Raw genomic sequence first — 26755 nt, forward strand, 5'->3', positions numbered from 1 at the left:
TTTGTGATTCATGCCATGAATGTCACATAAATAATATGCAGCTACTGTGAGGTTAAAGGAGAATTTCGTTTTTTTTTATTACCTGGAGCCCTCTCCTCACCTTAATTATTATCTGACAACTCCGCAGCGTTTTTGTCCGTCTTAGGCGTTGTTTTGGGATCAATAGTGTGCAAGCCAGTCCTAGAAGGAGCTCCGTGGGGGCCACGTGGCAGCGTGCTTTTCATCCATGTAAATAGACAGTTTTATTCCCGTTTTCGACGCATATTGTCATAAACTGATCCCTAAAGAACGATCAGACTGCTATTCTCCCCCGGGCTCTTTTCAGCGGTAGTTACAGGCATCCCATTTCCGCCTGTCGGGTCAGTGAGACACAACTCCCGTCAAGTCCCGCAAGACTTTCCTGCCGCTGGCCTGTGGACTGACTTGACGAGTGGACAGGATGAGCAACAGTGCCAACAGAGACACCCACCACTGAAGAACTCCAAAGGCTCTTTCACACCGGCTATGAAAGCCGAAAAATGCACGGAAATTAGGATTCGCGGCTCCGATGTGAAAGGCATGAACGCGCGTTGGTGGGTAATTCTTGTACGCCTTTTGTCCCGGCACCAAAGGTTGTCACATCGCCGTATTGGCGGACAACCCGCCTCCACTTGAAAGGTCGTCGCAGCGAGCCGGAAAAGGTGCGAATGGTCAGCTCATTCATAAAAAAATTACAGGGGAAATCACCTCATGTATCAAGAAAGTGACGAGTGAAAGTAAAAAAAGTAGACTGATAGACAGACCTATCTCCACACACCACACTTTGCACTGTGCGAGGCAGCGCTTCATACGAATCGCTCATAAGATCGTGGTGTTTTTGCAATGTCAGCGTAGGTAATTATTATGTATATTAACTTTATTACAACTTTGGCATGGCAATATCTGCTGCTTTACCTTAACACAGTGTGACTGTTACAGTCACAACAGCCAACTAGTCCACTGCTCTCGCTTCAGGCAGCCTCGCACTGTCCCCCTGTCTAGTGCAGGCTGCGCTGAACAGAGAGCACTGAGGTGAGGTGTCAAGATTTCTTCTCTGAGTGCTCTGATAGGCTATTGCTTGATGTGTAACCAATCAGATAGCGCTGTGGGCGGGACATTGCTCCAGACACAGAACTACTGTAGGAGAGGATTCTTCCAGGTGCAGCAGCCGCAAATTAGCGCATTTTTTTATTAAGTTATGATATCGGCAAACAGCCAATGAAAATGCCGATACAGATCTCCTCAGCGGACTAGGAGAAGGAGGAAAGTCTGTTGTTGAATTAATTTGTTCATCATACAGTAGCCTAGGCTACACTAACCTATGAAAATATTAATTTGGGCTAGGAGGAGCTGGAAATCCCTCTGCTCGCCTTTCAATGCGGGAGCGGGGGATTTCACCTGAAAGTACAGAGCAGCACGGTAATGTGGCCGTGCTGCTTGGCTCGTGTGAAAGCAATTTCTGTGGCGAGGCGGCTCGCTTTACGGGACTCCTAATTGGCAACTTTTGCGCGATCTGTGTATGAAAGAGCCTCAAGAAAAGAGGAGGCGTCCAGAAAGTGATGGAGGTGGACCGTCGTTGTCTTGGTGTGGTTGGTGCTCATGTACCATTGATAAGAACAAATATACGAGACATGAACAAATAAGATATCAATGAGAGTGGCCTTTACAGGGTTTTTGGGAAATCCCTCGAGGCCTGACATTTTTTCTAGGGGAAACACTGTCTATACAGTATCTGTTCATATCTGAATGCTTTTAATATTTTATAATCTCTTTAGATCCTTTATGTCATCCTCACAAACAACACCAATAGATACAAATCTGGAGTTTTCTGTAGTGACCTTAGTGACCACTGCTTTATTGGTTGTATCAGAAACAATTTTCCCGTGGACAGCACTCCTCTTAACACGTTCACTGCCATTGACGAGATATCTCGGCTTACAGAATCCAACGGTTCACTACCAATGACGAGATATCTCGGCTTAAATTTTTTTTATTTATTTTTGACGGTGGGACGTGGATCAACGCTCCCCACGTCTCCTATAAAAATATTGAAGCCAGCGAACGTGTACAACCCATTCCACGGACCCACTAAGTGGCGACAGTGCTCTCCCAGACTAGAGGAAGGCAAGCAAAAAGCAGTTTGAGGAAGCCATTCTCATGAAAATGGATTGGCGAAAACGCTTTCGTTTTCGCGCTGATTGCTGGCGGTGCGGGATTGCAAATTTGCATAATAGATTACGGGTGGAACACACTTTGAAACACGCAGCATAAATAAGACCAGAATTGCAAAAGCTTCATCAAAGCTCTCAACCGAAATCACAAGAAACGAGCGAGCCCATATGCAGACTTGCCGAGCGGCCGCCAGCAGACAGGCAGCAGCAGCAGAAGCAGTGAGCCTGGTGACGCGAGGTTACAGCAGCAGCAGCAACGAGCTTGTGACACGCCCGCTGCAGCCAAGAAGAACACACACGGAGGGAGGAGTTTGAAGCAGAGGGGTGTTTCCTGCTGTTATGGAGGAAATTACTGTTCAAAACTATTGTTTAGATGTCTGACGTCTTACTGATGCCAAAAATGAATGGTTAAAGTGACTGTTCTATCGAATTTCACAAAAAGCCGTTTATCTCAGAATAATTTTCCAGACGCTGAAACCATGCTGTATTCAACTGCTAATGCTTACATAACTACTAACTCTACAAACTAACTCTTTTAGACAGAGAAAGCACACATTCTATTAGTTCTTTTGAGATATTGTGTGTTCACAAAATCTTAGCAGAAAAGAATCCTCGGGTCTTGAAAGATGAGCCAGAATCCTCAAAAAAAAAACTCTGGCAGAACCTACCTACAGTAAAAAAAAAACGGCTGGCAGTGAATGTGTTAATTACTCCTCACAATGAACGGAACGGCCTCTAACCCTGCTCAAACAGGCACCTTTGAATACAACCAAAGATTAAGAGAAGAATTCATCATAGCAGAATCCCTGTTTGATCAACCACATCAAGGTAATTGGGAGAATCAATTGAAACAACTGAATGAACTGTCTGCCAAGAGAACGAAGACTCACCTGCACATCGTTACCCTCATTACATCACAAGGAATAATTCCAAGAGGACTCCGGTGGCAAAAAGAACCTCACTGGGCCAAAGAACAGGTGAATGGTGCTCCATTCTGAATAAGTGCTCATTGGACCTTATGACACTTATAATTGAGCAATTAAAAAAGGACATTACTGAGATTGAAACTACAATGAAATTGTGAAATGGAGTGAATTGAATGACCAGAGTAAATATGATGAACTCATTAAAGCCAATGTTGAATTACAAGAAAAAATTAAAAATGAGATAAGAGAATTGAAGATCAAGAATTTTAAACGAGACCGGAAGGACAAGGACAATAACCGGGTCTATGTCTGGTGTGACCCCGACCACAGAGGATCACACCGAGCAAGACGGCCCTCTAGAAGACGCTGGGATATGGATCAACTGTCTACTGATAGCGCCTCATCAGTTGGCAGTGGTTTTTTATACCACGAGGGACGGGGACAGCGTGGACATCAAAGAAACAACGCATCCGCCGAGGGAAGAGAAAATCCCTGCGTCACCTACGAGCTGAGATCCAAAACGGGGAAGGCCCCGCAGATTAGATGAATGTTTTTAATCTCTCAAGTAAGACACACTCTGCAGCTCATGTACATGTCTTAAACAAATGTTTATCATTTGAGTTCATGTCTATAAAATGTCCTGTTATCCCTACTTTTTATACTCTCCCAAAATTACACAAACAGATTACTCCACCACCTGGTCGACCTATAGTGGCGGCTATCGACTCTGTTACTTGTAATATATCAAAATGTGTTGATCATCAAATTAAAGCAGCAGTGGAAACATTACCTTCTTATGTAAAAGACACGAGTCATATGGTTTATTTAAAGTCCCTGGAAACCAGAAATATTTCTTTATTATTTAGCATTTTGAGTTCATCACATCACAGGACCCTATGTTAATAAGCCACCAGCCAAATTTGAACGATGATGAACGTCGCAAAGTATATAAATTTAGGTTTGACAGCCATGGCAAAACTCATGAGAATCAATTAGTTTTTAGAGTGTATTTTCTCCCGCGGACTGTGTGGGCGTGTCCCGTCTGCAGCAGGGCCCCGAGAGAGAGAGAGAGAGAGAGCGCGAGAGAGAGGGGGGGAGGGAAACGGAGAAAGAGAGATCCAGTGCGTGTGTGTGTGTTCGTTGCTCGGAGAGGGAGAGAGAGAGACTTGCTGCGACTGCACAGCGCTACTGTGTCTGTGTGTGTGTGTGTGTGTGAGTAACCTCGCGTCACCAGGCTGTGTCGAGCGCTATGCTTCTCTCTCTCTCTCTCTCTCTCTCTCTCCTAGTGAGAGAGAGAGAGAGAGAGGAGCGAGCAGCATAGCGCTCGAGTGCACACAGAGTGGGAGGGAAGCAGACACTGAGGGAGCGCTGTCACTGGGGGCAAAGAACGGACAAAAGGAGGGTGGGTGCGGATTGCACGCGTGTACAAAGGTTATATAGAGCTTATGACGTCATAAGCTCCTGCATTTTAGCACCTCGCGCACTGCTCTCTTCAATGAGGAAGTACCTTGTAGAATCTTGTAGAAAAGTGTCGATTTTAAGGCTTTGGGTTGAAAGTAATGTATAATAATTTCTGAGGGACACAATTACTAACATAAGACCCTAAATAATATAGTTAGAACGTTTTTGTGGATTTTGGTTTCCAGGGACTTTAATTTAAGCTATTGATCATGCTATGTTGGTCAGTTTTGATGTGGAAAGTCTATACTCCAATATTCCTCACAGGGGGGGGGACTAGACACACTTGAACATGCCCTAGGCAAGACTAGAGATTCTAACATAAAGCCTTCTAATAAATGTATCTTGAAACTGGCCGAGTTAGTACTTTCTCATCATTATTTTAGATTTGAAGATGATTTTTTCCTACAAATTAAAGGTACTGCTATGGGCTCTCCCATGGCTCCTAATTTATGTGGGAGAATTTGAAGAAGCACCGGGCCTGAGTGCTCATCCCTTTTTTTCAAATGTTTTGTTGTGGAAACGCTACATTGATGATATGTTGGTCATTTGGGGAGGAAGGGCTGAACAACTGAATGAATTTCACATCCTGCTAAATGAATTATCTCCTCACCTTAAGTTCACTATGCAGTTTGATGTTAATACAATTAATTTTCTTGATCTATGGATCATAAAGGAAGGTAACAAACTGTATATGGATCTGTACAGAAAGCCAACAGACCGCAATACATTACTGAGGGCTGACAGCCACCATCCTCTCCCCTTGAAAAAGAGTTTGCCATACAGCCAATTATGTCACGTGAAACGCATCTGCACCAAATACACGGACTTTGAGCATAATGTGTCCAAAATGTTGACAGAATTTGATACGAGGCTATAAAAAGAAGACTCTTCAAGAAAATTAAATTAATTAAATTAAAAATCTCTCAAAAAAAACAGGATATTTTTTAAAACTTAGTCCAAAAAATAAGTCAAATGTAATTGTTTTCAGGACTAAGTACACCAAGTGTGCTGAACAATTTAAAGGAGTTATTTTGAAACACTGACACATCTTGAATTCAGATAAACATATTGAACACTTATATAAAGAGCCCCCTCTGGTGGTTTTTAAACGGGGCCGCAACTTAAATTATATGTGTACTGTCTCAGATCTTCCTCCTACTCCTATGTCCTCTCAAACTCCCTTAACGCCTATTCCTAATGGTAATTATAAATGTGGTGCATGCGCACAGTGCAATAGCACTAAGAAAAGCCAATTATTTCGATACCCACATTCAGGTAAGATGATACCTGTGAGAGGAGTTATTTCATGTACCGTACTACAAAGGGTAAAGTAAAGGTAAAGTCCCACTGATTGTCACACAATGTGTGAAATTTGTTCTCCGCATTTGACCCATCCCCTGGGGGAGCGGTGAGCAGCAGCGTGCGCCGCGCTCGGGAATCATATGGTGATCTAACCCCCCAATTCCAACCCTTTGATGCTGAGTGCCAAGCAGGGAGGCAAATGGGTCCCATTTTTATAGTCTTTGGTATGACTCGGCCGGGGATCGAACTCACGACCTCCCAGTCTCAGGGCGGACACTCAGGCCACTGAGCTGGTGGGGAGTGATATATTTATTGGTTTGCTCCTGTGGTAAAGGGTATGTTGGCCAAACAAAACGTCAACTTAAGCAAAGAATTGCAGAACATTGCAGCGCCATTAGATGTAAAGATGAAACCTCTCCCATTGCAGTCCATTTCATGGAAGCTAATCACTCTATTTCATCACTTCGTTATACAGGAATTGAAAAGGTATTTTTGTCTAGGAGAGGAGGAGATCTAGAACGTAGTCTGTTGCACAGAGTAGTATACTGGATGTATGAACTAAATACACTTTCTCCTAATGGTTTAAATATGGATTATGACCTAAGGCCGTTTCTTTGAATAATTACTGTATTGCTGTGTAAATTGAGACAACTAGGCCAACCTTGTTGCCTAAATAGGTACCTAGTTTAGTACCATATTCCATTTTTTAACGTTTATTTACTTTAATTGTGAAATGTTTTTTCCTAAACAGATGATTGGATTGTGTATTTGTTGAAAATGGAAATCTGGACCCAATTGAATCTGTATATGTCTTAAACCCTTATTGTAATTGTCTCACCTACAACTGATTTGAGAAGGTGTGCCCTATAAAAAGGGTCACACCTCCTGATGTTGTACTGCACCCTGACGAAGGCACGTTCGCCGAAACATGTTGGTGTAATTTATTAAAAACAGCAGAGGAGATTTTTGAGTGTGCGACTTCCTTTCTTTATGTTACTGTATCAGAAACAAAGGCACAATTAAACAGGCTGCCAAAATTACGTACAGACGACTGCTAAGAAAGTTCAACGAGCAAGTGTTCCTCCATGACCTCGCAGCCATTAACACGTTCACTGCCGTCGACGAGATATCTCGTAAAAAAAAATCCAACGGTTGACTGCCGTCGACGAGTTATCTCGTCAAAAAAAAAACATTTTTTTTTGACGGTGGGACGTGGATCAAACCCTTTTACATCTCCTATAAAAATATGGGAGCCACCGAACGTGTACAACCCATTCCACCGACCCACTAAGTGGCGACAGTGCTCTCCAGACTAGAGGAAGCCGAGCCAAAACTGCAGGGAAAAGCGTGAGGAAACCATTCTCATACTGTAGAATGGTTTGGCGAAAACGCTTTCGCGCTGGCGCACAACGGTGGCGCACAACGGTGGCGCACAACGGTGGGGGGTTCCAAAAATAGACTGGGTGCAACACACTTTGAAACACGCAGCATAAAGCGAATCGCACAAAGCTTCATCCCAGCTCTCAACCAAAACCCCAAGAAACGAACAAGCCCCATCCAGGCTCGCCCGACGAGGGGCCGCCAGGCAGCAGACAGGCAGCAGAAACTTGCTTGTGATACACCCGCTGCAGAGCAACGGAGGGAGGAGGAGAACACACACGGAGGGAGGAGTTTGAAGGAGAGGGGGGTGGGGGTGCTGTTATATTGGAGGAAATTACTGTTCAGAACTATTGTTTAGATGTCTAATGTCTTAGCTTCCATTCTCAGACGCTGAAACCATGCTGTATTCAACTGCTAATGCCTACATAACTACTAACTCTACAAACTAACTCTTTTAGACAGAGAAAGCACACATTCTATTAGTTATTTTGAGATATTTTGTGTTCACAAAGTCCTAGCAGAAAATAATCCTCGGCTCTTGAAAGATGAGCCAGAATCCTCAAAAAAAACCTTGGCAGAAGCTACCTACAGTAAAAAAAAAACTGTTGGCAGTGAATGTGTTAAATGGGACAGAATCAATCTGATCCCTGACATCAACATTGCGTGGTCCTTTTTTCAGGACTCTTTTAGCGAGGTTGTCAACAAGCATGCTCCCATCAAAAAGATGAGAATCAAAAATAGATGTAGCCCCTGGTTCGACCACAATCTTGCTGAACTGGTCCGCCTTAAGAACTCCACTTGGGCAGGGCCCGCAAATCCAAATCTACCAACGATTGGTTGTCATTCAAAAAACTAAGAAATAAGTGCACACAGGCTATCCGTAAAACCAAGACAGATTATTTCTAATCCAAGTAAATTCTGGAAAACCGTGAGAGAGATGGAGAGTAAACCCCAATCCTCTCAGCTGCCCACCTCACTTGTTGTTGAGGAAACTGTAGTCACGGATAAGGAACGCATGGCCGAGCTCCTAAACCTCCACTTCATTAAATCTGGAAACCTGTTCAACTCAACAACACCTCTTGCCCCCCACCCCCCCCCCCCCCCCCGCCAATGCCCCCTCCCGCCAATCCAGCCCCTTACTATACCTTTGGCCTGCAAGATGTTACTTAGAATGAGGTTTTGGAGTAGCCTAGGTAAACCCAGCCACCACGTGACCTGCTCTCTCAGTTCCCAGTCACTATCGTCTAGCGAACGGGCCATTCAAATCGATTTCCGCGGCAGTTGAAAGACTCCCGCAGACCCGCAGCCACCCCGCAGCCAATGAGTGACGGCGTGACTGCCAACATCAGTCCTGCCGTGATCGGCCAATCAGAGAGTGCGTCTTTGTCAATGACGTATAACAGCTGCAGCGGCTAGCCATTAGCTTTTGGTCTTTCCAAAGCATAGCTCCCGAGCTAGCTACTAGCTATGGCTATGAACAGCTACAGCTACGTATTGTTGTGTCGCCGTTAAATGCGCTAATGGAGGACCAGATACGCGAGGCTTCTAATCTGGGAATCAAGGCGTTGCAGATCGGTGGGGTGAATGATAAAGACAAGGACATGGACGCTGCAAGCTTGTGTATGCAAGTCCAGAGGCCTTGATGAAGAAAAAGTGGTGAAATATGCTGGCACCGGCTACACGAAAATTAACGTTATTAAATGCTGTAACGTTAACTGTAATTCTCATGTGTATGGTTTATTTAGCCTACTCAATCTCTTCTGAGATTATAACGTTAACCTGTTAGGACGCTGTGAGCTTGTGTATATAAATCCAGAGAACTTGATGAAAACAAAGTGACAAAATATCCTGGCATCGGGTACACGAAAATTAACGTTATTAAATGCTGTAACGTTAACTGTAATTCTCATGTGTATTGTTTATTTAGCCTACTCAATCTCTCAGCCCATGTTGATGCTGAACCAAATGACCAGTCCGGCTGCAATGGTTGATTTGTGAGGTTAATGGCAGCCAACAGAACTTCATATTGTTTCCATACTGTACTGCATGTTGTACTGCATGTTGTACTGTTCATACTCAAATTGTACTTTTTTGAATGGAACTGAATAAAAATGTTTTTGTTTGATACTCTATTCTGTTGTATTGTCATGTGAGAATGAAAACAGCTATATTAATAGTACTTCAAAAACAGTGGTTCTCAAAATGTTTCCACATAAGGATCCGTGATGCTAGACCTGTGCTTGTTTATTTAGCAAAAAAAGTGTAGTTAAAGTTATACATTCATAACTTGTTCTGCAGTCATCAATCAGACAATTCTCCAAAGCAAGTGTTAACTACATTCAGAGTGAGCCAGCTATAAAAACATAACATGTAACACATCACAGCAATACTGTAGCCTACAGTCCAGTGGTATGGTGGGCTCACTCTCTCGTCCAGCAGCTGCAGATGTCATTATCCACGTTATTGATGATTATTTATAAAAAAAATCTCATTGTGTAAATATTTTGTGAACGCACCAATAGTTAGAGAAGGAAACCTCTCTTTGCATTTTATTTTGTTTTTTAATAAAAGTAGGCTACTTGTGATATCTCACGTAGAAAATGCAGATGTGAACAGCTAGGTTAATGACAAATATGGAATATCACCCAAGGAAATACCACGGTTTAATGCCAACAGATAAACCATACAGATTTGTTGTAATTGTGAACACAAATAAGGGATCAAAGACATGGTTTTCAAGTATAACACAATGTACAACTTTTATTCAAAGACAGGATTGAAAAATATAGGTCACTTGTATTCACTTCAGACAAGACACTACGTTAAAGTCTGAAATTTACCTAGATTTGCTATAAGAATTGACATTTCAGCTTGTCACCTGATGTCATTATTAATGGCTTAACATCTAGCTAGGTTGCATCTGGAATATGATCTGGATTATGTATAATATACAGCATTTCGGTATATTCCTACCTCTTAACATATAGCTAGCTAGGTTGGATCTGGAATATGATATCAAGGCTTGATACATTTGTAGCCTACTCATACAGCAGTGTGAAGCTCATCTAGCTAGGTTGCACCTGGAATATGATATCAAGCCAGTAATGTCAGGTCTCAGTCGCATTCACGCTAACCTCTTAACGTCTAGCTATAGCTAGGTTACATCTGGATTATGTATAATATACAGTATAATACTACGCTATAGGTCATGACATTCACATTAACGCCTCCAAAAATCTACTGTAGCTAGCTAGCGTTAAATAGGTTTATCTGTAACCACGCTGAAATGTGAGGGCATTAACGTTAATATTTCAATTAGGTCAAACACACCTTACCGTTATGACTGCGGCCGTTTTTGATTAACATTAGCGTTAAGTCCATGATCAAATCTAGCATTTCGGTATATTCAGTGTGTGTGTGTGAAAAGGATGTTAGCATGCTAGCATTATTAGCACAGAATGTATACAGTCCATGGTACAACGTTAGGCCTTCAAGTCCTGAGGCGAACAGCACCGGAGGATGAAGTCTGCAGACTGGCTAGGCTCTTGCATTCAGTGTCCAACAAGCACGCCTGTTTCCTCATCAGGTTGGCAGCAGCTGACTGAGAAGGGTTTAGAATTAATACCTGAAAGAATAAACAGAGAGGACGTCAGTACAGTAGACACATGTAACAGTATAGATCCCCGTTATGAGGTCTGTTGATCAAAATATCACCTCAAACTATATCGAAATCGCGTTTTAGTGGACGGGCAGCGATCATCCAAACGGGTTCATAGCTGGTCTGCGGCTAGCTAGTAGCTAGCAACGTAGCCATCGATTAAAACAGCGTTACATTTATGATCTTTTAGTGATGTTGGTAGACACACGTAACAGTATATCCCCGTTATGAGGTCTGTTGATCAAAAGATCACCAAACGCTATATCGAAATCGGGTCTGAGCGGACGGGCAGCGACCATACAAAGGACAGCTTGTACAAGCTGGGGCTTCTCATCACCTGGACACATTTTACGGCGAAATTATCTGATAAACTGGCTGCGCATAACATTACTTATTTGCGGGAGTGCACGGGGGAAGTGGAGATTAATCGTGCAGCACTAGTACATTAGGTTATAAGTACATACCTCAGTCAGACTCTGGCAAATCCGACAGGATTTGCTATCCTGTTGGTGTAGTTTCACACCAACCCTCTCCAGGCGTAGAAATACCCCCTTCTCGAGTGGTTTGCAGCTGCCCAACTTGCCTTTAGAACGAAGGTTTCTCTTACACAAACTGCAACCTGTGGTTGCTAGCAGTAGCCTAGTGAGTTAGCTAGGTGGAGTTAGCTCGAGCGCTAACAACAAAGGTCGCAGAGCGATGACGCCATCTGCTGCACTGCACATGTGCTCTGTGCACAAAGCTGGTTGGATGAAGGTTGCGTAATGGAGCGGTCTATCGGGGGGGGCCCAACAACCGCAGGAAATCGTTTAGCACAGGCGGGGGACCAGACCATAGTGACTGAGAACAGGTCTGAGAGCAGGTCACGTGGGGGATGGGTTTACCCAGGCTAGTTTTGGAGGTACTCAGGAAACTTGACCCAAAGAAACCCCCTGGTCTCGATGGTCTTTCTTTTACAAAGCCGCGGCCCCCATCGTTGCCAAACCAATTTCCCACCTATGCAATATATCCCTGCAAACAGGTGAGTTACCCCCTGCCTGGAAGACAGCCTCAGTGCGTCCCCTGTTCAAAGGGGGAAATCAAACTGACCCAAACTGCTACCGTCCGATCTCTATACTACCCTGTATAGCGAAAATACTGGAAAGGCTAGTGTGTAAACAGCTCACATGGTTTCTGGAATCATATAATGTATTGTCTGGTACACAATCTGGTTTCCGTGCAGGGTATGGGTGTGAAACTGCAACTCTGAAAGTCCTAAATGACGTTATAAATGCCCTTTATTCCAAACAATGTTGTGCAGCTAGTTTTATCGATCTTGCCAAAGCGTTCGATCACGTAGATCACGATCGGCTTCTGGAACATCTCAGACGCATAGGTGTCACAAAGCAAACAATAGCCTGGTTCCACAGCTATCTGTCTGGTCGCACTCAGGCTGTAAAATCTGACAGCCTGATGTCACAACCCCTGTCCATCTCCAAAGGAGTGCCTCAAGGCTCCATCCTAGCACCGGTCCTTTTTTCAATTTATGTAAATAACATTAGGGATGGGTATCGTTAAGGAATTAACGATACTAGTACTCTTATCGATACTGCTTATCGATCCGGTACTTTAACGGTACTCTTATCAGTACTTTTTGTCATTTTTAACCCTTGTACCCCACTAGTCCATCTGATGGACTTTTCCTGCAGTCGCGTATGGGCCGTTTCGACAGTTTTTGAGTAAATGGTTTTAAACTAAGGCTAGGTATTTTTTTTGGGGTATTTGACAAAAATCAATCATAGTTATCATTTTTATACGCTCCTAAGACCTATTTTCAAAAATACTCCTCAATTTACTACTGGTCCATCTGATGGACCCATTGACTTCCATTGAAACCACTCTATTGGTACTCCCAGCAAATTTTCACAAAATTAATTTATTTCATTTATTTCAGCGGGCATCCTGGACCAAATACCTTGAACTTTGACCTTAATATCTAACCTTGGAGTTGGTAGAAATTTTGGGGGAGTTACATGGTCTCAACGTCCATTGCATAGTTGTCCCATTGATTTCAATGTTAATTTTGCACAAAAAGAACTTTTTTTTTTGACTTCCAGCAAATTTTTCAAAAAAATCATTATTTCCTTGATGTTACACATCTCACCTTGACTCAAGGGGTTAAAATTGTAGTTTCTACTGTGTTTGCCTATTTCCCCATATTCCCCCAGTTTTGGCATAGCAATCAATTCCATACAGTTTACATGAAATGTAAAAAAAACTGATTCCTATGCCAAAAATGGGAAAATATTAGAAAACTGAATTTGACAGTCCACACTACTGATTTGAAGCCTTTAGACCAGGATAGATGCTGGACTAAAGCTCGTTTGTGTTTTTTGGGGAAAATGGCTGGAAGTCCAAAACATGCGCTTTTTGGATTTTTGGCTCAAAATATGAAAAAATACTATTTTTACAAAAAATCACAAAAAATACAAAAACCCACTGATGATGTCACAATGTCTGTGACATCATCAGTAATGTCATCAGTGACATATTATTGACAAAAAATCATCTCATGACATCACTGATGATGTCATAGGCTAGTGATGTCATAGCTATTGTGACATCATGCCTGCAAATCTTTGATACTAGGCATCTTGCAGTGGTGACTTTTGTAAAACACCCCAACCTGCCCATAATATCAGACCCAAAGCCAGTTTGTCTTTATGGAAATGGAAAAAAAAATCACTTTTTTTTTTTTATGTACTTTTTTTTTTTTACTGTACTTACTGTACACTGGCATTTGAGGGGTTAAAATTCGAATAGGTATGAAATGTTGGTATGAGGTATTAGGGAAGAAGTTACCAATGAATTATAAACAGTAAAAAAATTTAAAATTTAAATTAATATTTATAAATTAGTACACGATACCTGTTAAGGTCCATCAGATGGACCAATAGTAAATTGAGGATTCCGCGGCAGTGGGGTACAAGGGGAGAAAAAACCCCCGAAACAAATGGGACTGGTTGTTGTGTTTTTTTTTGTTATTTTTAAGAGGAGAAAGGGGGGGGGGGGGGGGGGAGACAAATTAACCTGGTCACAGTTAGGTGGCACTCATTTATCCTTTCCTCAGTCATTCTCCCACTAGCTGCCATGGTGAAGGGGTTTGTGCTTGGACCAGCAGTAGAGAGAGGAGGGGTGGGAGTGGGACTGGGCTGGTTCATTGTAGCTGCAGGCTCAGGTTTAACAAAAAAGAAGTTGCAAAATCTTAATGGGTGCGTTTTTATTATTAATTTAAATATCCTAAAATATCCTTCTACCACACTGTGCCAATAGCAACATTCAGCTAGGGAAAGCATAATAAAAATAAAGCAAGACAGTCTGCTGTACTTCCCCCCCAAATCACTAAATAAAAATCCCCCCCTGCTCTGAAAGTAAAATTTCTGAACGACAACTGAGATGATGACCGTCACCTGACGATTTATATCAGACTGTATTTATGATGATTAACACACCCAAACAGCGGAGAAATATTTACTACTCTCGTCTTAATCATTACCACGTTCACATAGTTACCTGATGAGGTAGACTGGGTAACGCAGCCGTGGCATCATTGACAGGAGATGATGGAGGGCGAGCTAGCTTGTCAAAAACTGTGCATTTCGCCGTTTGAATGTGATGCACTTTGGCTAAGTGTTTAGACAAATTGCTCGTGTTTCCACCTTTACTAGCGAAGGTTTTATTAAACTTGTGACAACGTGAATTGTCACCATCGAGCGAGTGAAGTAAAACCACACTTTAGATTGCGTTATTCTTTCAGCCATTCTTAACGTGTGCTGTGCTCAGTTGCATGTCTATTGTCAATCTGCCTGCCTGCCTTCCCTGTTCCCTGCATGTGTGGTGTGTGTGCTGTAAGGCACGCCCAGCAGCCCCTCCCCTCTCTCAGTCCTCACTCCACTCCTCTCATCTCGGCTGCACTGGCAGCAGCTGTGTCTCTCTCTGACGGAGAGCGCAACGCGGAAAAGATTATCCCTTTTCTTGTTAGGAAATCGCAAAAAACACATCATATGCCTGTGTTTCGGAGTTGGTGAGATAAAATGTGCAGGATAACGTAACGTTTATTTAGCAATTATATAGCCTATAGGAAATCTATTTTCTTAATTTCTCCACTCCAGTACCGATAAGAGAACCGTTAACGTGAAAGCTTATTGATCCTCCGGTATCCCTAAATACGGCCCCGGGGCCTGTTTGGTACCGGGTCTCGGTACCCATCCCTAAATAACATAGGTCAATCCGCAGGAAACTCCTCTATCCACCCATATGCACAGTCTTATACGCTGCCGGCCCTTCCCCAAATGCTGTCCAGAAAACTCTCCAAGAGCGCTTTCAGGGAATTCAAGCAGGCTTCTCTGCCCTTGGCCTGGTCCTGAACACTAGCAAGACCAAGGCCATGTGGTTTGGTCGTAACGGTGCCTGCCAAACGGGCACTATCATGACCGCCGATGGCCGTAACCTTGAGCTAGTCACCTCCTACAAATACCTGGGAGTTTGGATTGATAACAACCTGTCCTTCTCAGAACATCTCACTAAGCTCCAGGCTAAGGTCAAAGCCAGACTTAGCTTTCTGTATAGAAATCACTCCTCGTGAGATGGTGCTCTCCTATATTTTATTTTATTTTTGTATTTCTTTTTGTTGTGTGATAAATACAAAATTGATGTCACTCTGCATATATTCTGATGGGTATTGGGGGGGTGATATGAGTGGGCAGGTGGGATGAGGGCTCATGCATCCTGACTAATGTCTGTCATAATGTCGTGTAACTATGCTGAACTACTGATGTCAATAAAAAATTGATCACAAAAAAGAAATCACTCCTCGTTCACGAGGTCCGCCAAGCTCGCCCTTGTCCAGATGACTGTCCTCCCATTGTTTGACTACGGCGATGTTATCTTCCGCTCAGCGTGTAAGGGAGCTCTCGACCACCTACAGTATATGCTCTGTACCATTCTGCCATCCGCTTTGCCACAAATGCCCCCTATAGGACACACCACTGCGAAATATACTCCCTGGTAAACTGGCCCTCCCACAAAATCAGACGAGACATTCGCTGGCTGACGCTTATTTACAAAACACTTCTAGGCCTCACTCCCCCCTACCTAACACACATACTGCAGTTACACTCACCCCCCATGTACAACACCCGCTCGGCCATGCACCTCCTGCTGAAGGTCCCCAGAGCCCACTCCTCCTTGGGCCGCTCCTCCTTTCAGTTTGCGGCAGCTGATAGCTGGAACTAACTTCGAAAAACCCTTTTTATGGAAAGCTTTGTTCCCATGCGCTCCTTCAGGGACACAAATACAAACACCTTGGAGCATAAGTGTAGCTGCTTTTCCTGATGCTCTCCACCCTGGCCATGTGTCTGTTTATGTTTGCCTGTGTGACTGTGATGTATGGCCATACTAACATGCCCTGTCTGCCTGCTACTGTGATGTCTTGTCTGCCTATACAGTATGCTGCCTATATACTGCTGTGTGTGCTGTTTATGTGCTAACTGTCAACTACAACTGTGTGCTGTCCTGTACATAACTGCATGATTTTTATTGTATAGTGCTGTGTGCTGTTACTTTTTGCTGTTTTTAAGTGTCTGCTTCTGTGCTAATTGTTAACTACATGTACTGTATGTTACTGCCTCTGTGACTGTGACATTACCAATGTGATTTTGGTGATGTACCAGTACCCCTGTTCTGTATCCTGACAATAACTACAAATTCTACTACAAAATAAACGAACGGAAACGATACTGAAGTTCAGTGTGTTGTCTTTACTGATTGTTCTTCCTCATTACATCAGTAATACACAGGCTTCATCTGCTTCTCAGATGGTAATGTTTTCTTCTTTTAGATACGTTTCCAAATCAGTACATAAATCAACATAAATCAATAGTAAATGCTACACAAATGATAAATGCAATTGTAAATAGTGTAAACAAACATGCAGGATAGAGACACTGCGGAGTGCTAACCTGACGCTGCCAGATGGACGGTATAGCTCCACATAGTTTCACTAAACCAGTCGATCTGGGAATGCAGTAACCAGACCCGCTGACGGAGGCGGGCACTTTTTCCAAGCTACTTGGCAGGTGATTGGATGACCCATCTGTCTATCACCGCTGGTGGGTGTTAACTTCAACCAATCAGATCGCCAAAGGTGCCTGTGCCCTGATCTCCGTGGTATTCATTGATTGAGTCCTCACGGTCGTAAAGTTACCTTCGAAGCATTTAGTTAGATTATAACGAACTAGTTGTGTGGCTTAGCCTTCCCAAATGTTGAGGGTCGTTTTTTAGAATTTAATACATAGAATTGGGAACGTTACATTCAATTTCATTCAGACTGCCCGTCACTTCCGCGGCGGCAGCCATGTTGACGAGTGAAAATAACTACAAAGACCATGTACCCACTACTTGCCCAGATGAGCCTGAGCCCGCCTACGGCTGCCGCTGATTGGTCGGGCCGGCATGGTTCGACCAATCATCTTAACTGCCTGTGCATGACAAGATGGATACGTCGAGAGAATCTCTTTTGATCTCGCGAGGTTATCCATCTTGCAAGCAAGGTTAGCGGAGTGCGTCATCATTCAGAAACCACGCCCAAAATGGGGGGAAACAAAAACTCCCCCCACCCCCCCAATCCTGGCGTTATCCTATGTCGCATGCATGGTCGCGTGTTGCACACAAAGATCATATATACGGAAGTTGAACACTCCAACTTACTTCTTTGACAGCTAGATCCACATTTTTCTTGCCAATTCTCAATGGCTTCTTTGTTTTGCTCCAGAGTACAAAAATACTTTAATTGGCGATTTTTTACATTTGTTGTCTGCACAGCCCACCACACAGCAGCTTTTAGCTATGTTGAATTCAAGGAAAATGACGCTGGTGCATGGGAGTGAATGGAGTACTTTCCCCCATGATGGCCATGGCCTATTTCATGCATTGTCTCTATGTTTTAAGCTCAAACAAGCCTACATAAACAAATACAACAACCCCAGCATGCAAGCTTTCAAACTATGTCTGGCTAATTTGAATTCAAACTAGCTAAAAGCAAAGAAAATTGCAGTGCATTGTTTGGAGATTTGTAGGAAATGAAATACTTCTGCATTTTTTTTTCAAAATCCCACTTGCCAAATCCCACTTGTGCAGGCAAATATTTCGGATGATTAAGGAGGAGGAAATGTTGGCAATCTGGCTTTTGGGTGTTTTGCCAAAATGGCACACACACACACACACACACACGGAAATACAATACATCATCTTAGTCGTGTGTGCTGATGAGAGTTGTGATTAAAGGGTTCGGTGGGCACTGGACATTTTTCAGATTTCAAAGTGGGCCCCGGCATTCTTAAGTTTGGGAACCCCTGGGATAGAGAATCCCCCGTAGAGATTTATTCAGGAGTCATGACGTTGGTGGTGATCATGGGAGGGGGTGGGGGGAAACAACTGTTCCAGTGATGATGATCACCAACTGAGGATGACAGCACAAATGTGAGTAATGACATAGTAATATGGGCTCTATCTACTACCACCACTGCTTAGGTGATTGGCTCAGCAAACAAGGAGAGACAGATGTCTTGACCTGATTTGATACTGGGAAAATGGAGAAAAGGGGGGCAATTGTGATGTCACTCGAGCAATTGTGATGTCTCCAGTGATGTCACTTGAGCAGGGAGTTACACACCCTGAATGAAAAGAAGGCGTGCACAGCATAGGGGTGATATAACCTGGAACTGGGTGATTGATGCTGCAGAAAGCCAGTCTTCATGATTGAAATTTAGGTCAAGACCACACAAAAAAATAGTTACCGCTAGGGATGCATGATATATTAACGATCATATCGGTATCGGCTGATGTTAGTAACCTTTTTATATATCAGTATCGATCTGATGAGCAAAATAACAGCAATGTTAATATTGGTATATGGTGTAATATCAGTATCGGCCAACATTTTCACATTGAGAGGAAACAATGCGGTAAATCTTTGATTTATGGGCTTTCCCAAATGTTTTGGAAATAAACAAACACATTGCTTTTTCAAATTCAGTGTTTACATGGGTTTTTCACTATGTACAAAATGTGATTATCATAGAAATGTGTTTTTATATAGACATCTGTAAATATCAGTTATTGGCTATAAGAGCAACGTTAATATCGGTTATCGTATCGACCACAACTGGTGCATCCTTAGTTACCGCCCAAGCCTACTCTAGAACAGTTAGTAGGGAGCATCTGTCTCTCTCACTGACCTGTCTCTCTCTCTCTGTCTGTCTCTGACCTGTCTATCTGTCTGACCTGTCTCTCTCTACCCTGTCTGCCTCTCTCTACATGCCTGTGTCTCTGAGTTCTCTCTCTCTGTCTGTCAGGACGAGGCTAACAGGAGTGGGGGTAAATGGATCATCCGTCTGCGTAAAGGCTTGGCCAGTCGTTTCTGGGAGAACATCATCCTGGCCATGCTGGGAGAGCAGTTCATGGTGGGAGAGGAGATCTGTGGAGTGGTGGTCTCCATACGCTTCCAGGTAGGCCTAGTGTACTGATTGATTGATTGATAATTGTATTACGTGTCATGCACACAGAGTGCCCAACCATCACGGGTTTACAAAACACCAAATATTTACCGTTGCAGTGGTACATTCAATCCTATACATCCACATAGTGCTCAAACAATACGATACAATCATTTTATCACTCCCCAAACAAGATGTTCTGTCTTTGCTCCCAGGTCTGACAAATAAAATCTGCTACAAAAAAAACGTCTTTTCCTGAAGCACAACTCAAGTTTCTCATAGTCATCCATCTAAAAAAAAAGTAAAAATGGAGGACATTCTACTAAAGAGTACATCCCTTGCATCTTCGTATGCAGGACAGTAGAACAAGACATTAATCTCGTTTTCAATTTCACTTAACTCACACAGCAAACAGAGTCTGTCCTCTTCAGGGGCAGCATTAAACCTGCCAGTCTCTATGGCTAAAGGAAGACTTCCAGAACATAACTGTGCCCACAGAGACCTGTTTTCGTTTGTTTAAATTAAACTTCACATACACTGTAGCAATCTTTTATGAGACTGTTCTTAATTTTAGTTTATACCATACTAGCAATGTACCCGGCGTTGGCCGGCTTAAATAGGCACAAAGCAATAAAACTGCGCCTTTTGCTTGGCTGGAAATGATGGTGCTGTCCAGATGGTTTCCAGGAGTATGACCGCCATGCAAATGTTCGGCCCAATCCGACCTGGGTTGTGGGCGTACGGTGGTTCCCAGTATTTTCCAGGACCTTCCAGGTGGTTCCAGGACTTGATAACCTGCCCATGACCTTACCTGGATCATAACCGCCCGCCATGCAAAATTACAGCCCAATCCCACCTGGGGTGTGGATGTGTGGTGTTTTCCATGTGTTTTCCAGGGTTTTCTAGATGGGTTCAGGGCTTAAAGGATGGCTTTAGCGGTAATCAACCCTTTGTATCATATATAATCTAGGTAAAATAAGCACATGGCCAGTGTTTTGCCTTCCCTCTCTGTTTACCTTATGCTGAATTTGCTCCTGCCCCTGTCTGCAGAAACTCCGCCCCCACCAGCTGCAAGTCATTAGGGCTCGTTAAGGCTCTCCATGCATTCTCCATGGATGCACATACTTAAAACATAACAATTAACTAACAGCCGCCCTCAGAGCAGATTCTGCCTCTCCAGCACAACTTCCGTAGCTCCGTTGTGACGCGTAACGAGTCAGAACGGAGCGCTTTGGCAGAGGAGGAAATGGGAGATCTCTGTGAGGAAAACACAGAGAGCGGTAAACACTGCACATGTGCTTATATTACCGAGATTATTAATGATACAAAGTGGGTTGATTACCGGTAAATGATGATGATCCTTTAATGATGGGCCCATGACCTTCCCCAGATCATAACCCCCCGACATGCAAAATTTCAGCCCAATCCGTATATGTTCTCGGAAACCCCAAACACCAGAAGCATAATCGGACACAGGAATTATGTCTTTTTGTCTACATATGGAACGGAGGAAAAAAGCATCTCTCATATTTTTATCAGTTTGTTTTATTTAACCTCACAGTCACTCATTAGCTGCATTATGTACAGATCCTTTCCAAAAAATTAGAATATCATGGAAATACCATGGATGACCGTGGGCTTCAGCGGATTGTCAAGCAAAGACGATTAAAAAATTTGGCGGAGATTCAGATTTCTAATTTCTAAATTCTAATTTCTTGAAATACTGTTTTGGGGGTTTTCTGGAGCTGTAGGCCAAAATTATTAAAAATGAAACAAAGGCTAGAAATATTTCACTTTGTGTGTAATGAATCTATAATCTATGAAAGTTTCACTTTTTGCCAGGAATTATGGAAAAAAACTAACTTTTCCATGATATTCAAATTTTTTGGGAAGGATCTGTATGTGACATTCATGGCATGAATCACAAACAAAAATAATAATAAAACAATAATTAGCCTAAAAACAATAAGGCCGCCACAACAGCCACTCTTGTCCGCCTGTCTTTAACTCATTGAGTGCCAGCCACTTTTGGAGAACGGACGCTCCCAGTGCCAGAGTTTCAGAGCGTTTTCAGTGATTTCTCGAGGCCCACAGAATATTGTGTGATATTACTATGTAAACACCGAACACGCACAAAGAACGAGCTGTCTCTATTGTATCATCAGCAAAAAAAAAATTATTGATACCATTTTCCGTTCTTTAGTTATGAGCCGGAGAAGATAGGTCGTTTTGAGCAAATACAGGCGTTTCAAATTAGAAGCTGAGTTATTCCGCCTTTTGTGAAATGAAGCATTTCAAGCACATTCACTGACTCTGAAGATAATATTTTCTGATGTAGTGACGTGGTGTAGTTGTGTGGTGCCCTGCGTGCCCCACCCCCCTCTCCCCCCCTCAGCTGCAAACTCCTCCCCACACTAACACACAGCCTAACACGCACCCAGTCTATTTTCGGAGTGCTCCGTTTTTGTGCGCCGGCTCCCAGCGCGACACGGAAGAGCCAAACCGGACTGCTGAGAATGGTTTGGCCCTTCGGCGTCGGGTGCTGCTTTTCTGGCGGCTAATCGTGTGGAGAAACTATGCAGACAGACAGACAGAGGCAGAGGGGCTCAGTTGTGGGCGCGGATTGACTGCTGTTCGCAGCCAACGTCAGCTCCAGACAGAGCAATCTATATGGCTCTGGCTGGAGCATGAGCGGTTTCTCTTTCATCACGGGGCTTTTTCCTGCTGTTTTCCGGACCTTTCTCTAATCTGGAGAGTACTGTCGCCACCTAATGAGTCCGTAAAATAGGTTATACACCTTCAATAGCTACAATATTTGTACAGGAGATGCCTGAGGCTTTGATCCACGTCCCACCGTCAAAAAACGCAATTGACGAACATACTGTACTCGTCCTTGGCATTCTACATTAGTATCTGAATTGACGAACATACTCGTCCTTGGCACTCAATGAGTTAATACAGTACTTTCAGCAAATGGCACTGCATGGTGCTGGAGTTGTATTTGAGAATGTTATCACAATATTTATATTTAGTCTTTAGTATTTATATTCCGTCTTTTAGTGTGTAATACTTCCACACTGGACTGCGTTTTGCTAGCCCCATATGAGCTTTGTTTGTTTCCTCCTACTTCTTCATGTGACAAGCTTTTCACATGACCACTCCTGGTGCATGCACCAATAGTTTGGGTGAGGTACGCCCTCTGCTGGACTGGTATGAAAGTTAAAAGTGTGAGCTCTGGAGATTGAAGTGATACCAGCGCCGCTGCTGGCCATGTGGGTGCCCTAAGCGTAAATTGTGAAATTATTATCGCTTAGGGACCGTTCGTTATTTAGGGAAGGGTCCACTGGAGGAAAATATGGGAGGGTCATCCTGTTTTAAATTTAGTCACTCTCTTTAATTTGAGTCCAGGGGAGGGGTATACAATTTTGATTCGATAAAAATATATAAACTTTTTTTTTTTTTTATGTTTGCTTTTCGGACAACTACTGAGTTGCTTCATTTACACCCCTCCTGTCCAAACTGTTTGGTATGTCCCGGTGCATTGTTTCTCTTTGGCGGTCCTATCTGTCGATCTTTGTGCTTGGCCTATCCAGACAGTAGGCGTGTACGATCGACTTAGCTTGATCTGTGTCCGTGTTTGTGTAAAGTAATTTTCAACACCTTACCTTTTTTGTCGATGTGGGTCATCTGGTGGCAGGGGAGGTTGTTCTCCTGCTTGACCAGTTCCGTCCGTGCTTGGGATATTCCTGGAATTTACAAACTTGGTGACAGATCAATTTGTTCAAGGGACATATTGATTCTGTATTTTGGGTATGGCTAAAATACACTTTTTGCAAACTTCCTATTCAATTTTGCTCCTTTATTTTTGGCTCTTGGGAAATGTTTTGTTTTATAGTCCAATATGACATAGCTGTTTTCGGTTTCAGTAGACCGTATCAAGTATTGCCTAGTCTCTCACGTGCTCGCCGCAGTCGCTGCTTTATGCAGCCTTCTGGCTTTGAAAGAGAGCTCAACTTGCCGCAGTTTCCCAACTGGACTATCCTAGTCGCTGCTTTATGCAGCCTTCTGGCTTTTGAGGCAATATGTGATAACGCTTCTCAGGCTGTCTTGCCCTGCAGCTAACACTGGACCATCCTGGTCACTGCAAAATACAGCCTGTCAAGAGATTTTCTAATGGTCCTGACTCCTGAGGTCATCTTTATTATTTACATTGGGGTGTCCCCCCTTGTCTCAAGAAACCCACAAGATACTAACTTAGGTTATTTTATATCAGACAAACAGTTAGGTAAGGAATTATGAAATTTAATTCAACTTACCGAACTGTTCTTTTTGGTTGCTGTTTTGTTTTGTTTAGTTAGCATGGTTGTGGGGTTCTTTCAGACTTATTCCTTATATAGTCTTGAACTCATGTTGGTTCCCCAATAATGTGTGGCCTTTTCCGCCTACTACTATGTCGACTATAACATAGTGTCGCCTTCTGGCCATCTACAATTATGTCAACCTGATGTTGGTTCCCCAATAATGTGTGGCCTTCTGGCCATCTACAATTATGTCAACCTGATGTTGGTTCCCCAATAATGTGTGGCCGTCTGGCCATCTACAATTATGTCAACCTGTGAAAGAACACTTCTCAGGCTAACTCGGTGCTTGTATCTCTGGCCGATCCTAGCCAGTGCGCAATAAAAACAGTGTGTCGGCCATGCCAATCTACACCCTGTCGAGTGAGTTTTTAGTGATTCTGAGGAGATCTACAAAAGCATCAACTTGGTCCTGCTTCCTTGGACCCGTTGCTGGACCTACAGTATTTATAGATCCATATCACAAAAGCCTAGACAAACCCACAACATGCAGACATTTCAGATTCTTTTAGATATCAGACGACAGCTCAGTAAGGAATTATGAAATTAATTCAGACTTACCCGCTCTGTCGTAGATATCCTGCAAGTGACGCCAATTGTTAGAGAATGGAATTTCAACCACTCCTCATCCGCAATATATATATATAACAGCTGATATAAACCAAATGAATCGAACCCAGGAGCCAGAAATATGTCTTATAGAAGTAAAAACCATACATTCTCTGGCAATCTGTATTGTCAGAGGACTGAATCTCAATGTACACATTCTGATACGTTATACAGAGTCCAAATATTCAGCGATGACTGACAGTTTAACATATGCTTTATACTGTAAGGAGGAAAAGCAGAGAGAAGGGGGATGAACTTTGGAAATGTGTGTGCGTCCACTTGAGTCTGACAGGAAAACTGTTATCAGTTGTTATTGGACACGATGCACTGCCCAAGGTCTCAGCAAAAGAGAGAAGTCCTCAATGCCACGGGTGAATCTATATGTGTGAGATGTCATGTCATGTTAAAGGAACACTCCGCCCATTTTCAACCAGCTTTGTATCATTAGAACATCAGTAGTATATCAGAAAACTGTAAACGGTTTTGAAGTCTCATCTAGTTTGACAGTTATTGAGAGTTGATTTGAGTTAATGAGTTATTAATTTGAGTTAGTGTGGACCAGTGATGTCACTGGTCCACACTTTAACACTCAATAACTGTCAAATTAAATGACAGACTTCAAAACTGTTTACAGTTTTCTGATATACTACTGATGTTCTAATGATACAAAGCTGGTTGAAAATGGGCGGAGTGTTCCTTTAACTTATTGATTAGGAAATGCCAATGGAACTTATATTGTTCTCCAACAATCAGTGATGTCACAATGCCTCCTATGACATCATCAGTGAGACAAAAATAGAAACAAACAAAGAGTACAGATTGCCCTAAGCAATATATATATATATACCGGTATATATATATATATATATATATATATATATATATATATATATATATATATATAAATTCAGAAAGATTGATGGTGGACTTGATATGAAAAAGGTTGACAATCACTGGGTTATAGTATTATGCTTGTCAAAGTCCATAACGATACAGCCACTATGATGAGTCTCACTATTATGGGCTGCCAGCTTTCCTGGCTGACTTTCGTTGTCAGCAGTGCTTGCCTGGGAGAGAAACCATATCAGACAAAAATTATCTTGTTGTCCAAAGAATTTATACAATATCATATCGGCATTAGACCCTGTGTATTTAGCACGGGCATTAGCTCCTGTGTATTTAGCACGGGGAGGTCAAACCTTTACAGTAAGATGCAATGCAGAGCACATCCAGCCTTGCCCGAAGTGAATGGGTTTGAATGTGTAGAGCAGAGCTCTCTGCCTGGGCCTGGCTGATGTGAGACATGGAAGGGCAGGGAGCCTCTAGAACAGAGTTATCGAAGAAGTAGGCCAGCACTCAAAAATGTCATTTGAGAAATGTAATAAGTCACCTGGGACGGCACACGATAAGTCACCCAGGTGACCTATTACATTTCTCAAAGGACATTTTTGAGTGCTAGCCTACTTCTTGTATAACTCTTGTGACTTTGTGTGGCCCTGCACCTTAATGCAACTCGAGTTTTGAGTGTGCTCACAATCGGTGAGTTTAGCCTCCAGAACAGAGCCATTAAATTATGAATGTAAATTAGAAAAACAACAGCAGATAGTCCTGTATACTCGAATGTCAGCTTCATGAGGGGTCGCAGGGGAGTCCCTAGCAAAATTAGTAAAACTAGTGCAAGGTACAAGGTACAAGCCAGGTCAACTTTATTATCCTACAAGGGGAAACTCGGGTGGTCATCATACACGTCTGTTGCAGTACATACCGTGTACACACCGTATACACACACACATGCACACGCACGCAATATCAAAAATATAAAACATCTACAGTAGCCTACATAGGTTTAAAAGTTACAAGTGCAAGTGCATAGTGCAAAGTGCAATCTGGGAGTGCGGTGAGCACATTCACAGGTGCAAAGACTGTCTGAGAATATACAGCAGCATACAATATACAATATATACAGTCCAAACAATATACACAGTTTGATCATTTATTTCTTGTTTAGCGCTCTGATTGCCGTTGGCACGAAAGATTTACTGTACCTGGTTGTTCTGATTTTTTTCTGCAGAATTCTGCCGTTTGACCTGCTGCTTCTACGGAATTTCAGGTGGAGGGGGTGGGTAGGGTCATCTGATCAGCCTTTTTTTTATAAAGTCGTCGTACAGCTGTGCTGCAGACACCTGATCAACCCCAATGATCTTGCTTGCTGTCTTGATCAAGCGCTGTAATGTAACATGATCTTGGACACGCATGTTACCAAAGGTGCAGATTAGGCCAAAGGACAGAACACTGTAAAACTGCTTTATAGAACATCTGAAGAATGCGACGGTCTACTCTA

General features: G+C 42.9%; 1 protein-coding gene across 2 annotated transcripts in view; it reads left to right on the plus strand.

Moving 5' to 3' along the window:
* The window catches only part of LOC310779813 (eukaryotic translation initiation factor 4E type 2-like), an 88067-nt gene that overhangs the window by 36626 nt on the left and 24686 nt on the right, over nucleotides 1-26755 (plus strand). For both annotated transcript variants that reach the window (XM_083640320.1, XM_083640321.1), the window contains one exon: nucleotides 19307-19459. In XM_083640320.1, the coding sequence (XP_083496446.1) occupies nucleotides 19307-19459 (153 nt within the window). The remainder of the gene's footprint in view (nucleotides 1-19306; nucleotides 19460-26755) is intronic.

This window comes from Poromitra crassiceps (assembly GCF_964638095.1).
Source record: "Poromitra crassiceps genome assembly, chromosome: 7".
Classification (NCBI taxonomy): domain Eukaryota; kingdom Metazoa; phylum Chordata; class Actinopteri; order Beryciformes; family Melamphaidae; genus Poromitra; species Poromitra crassiceps.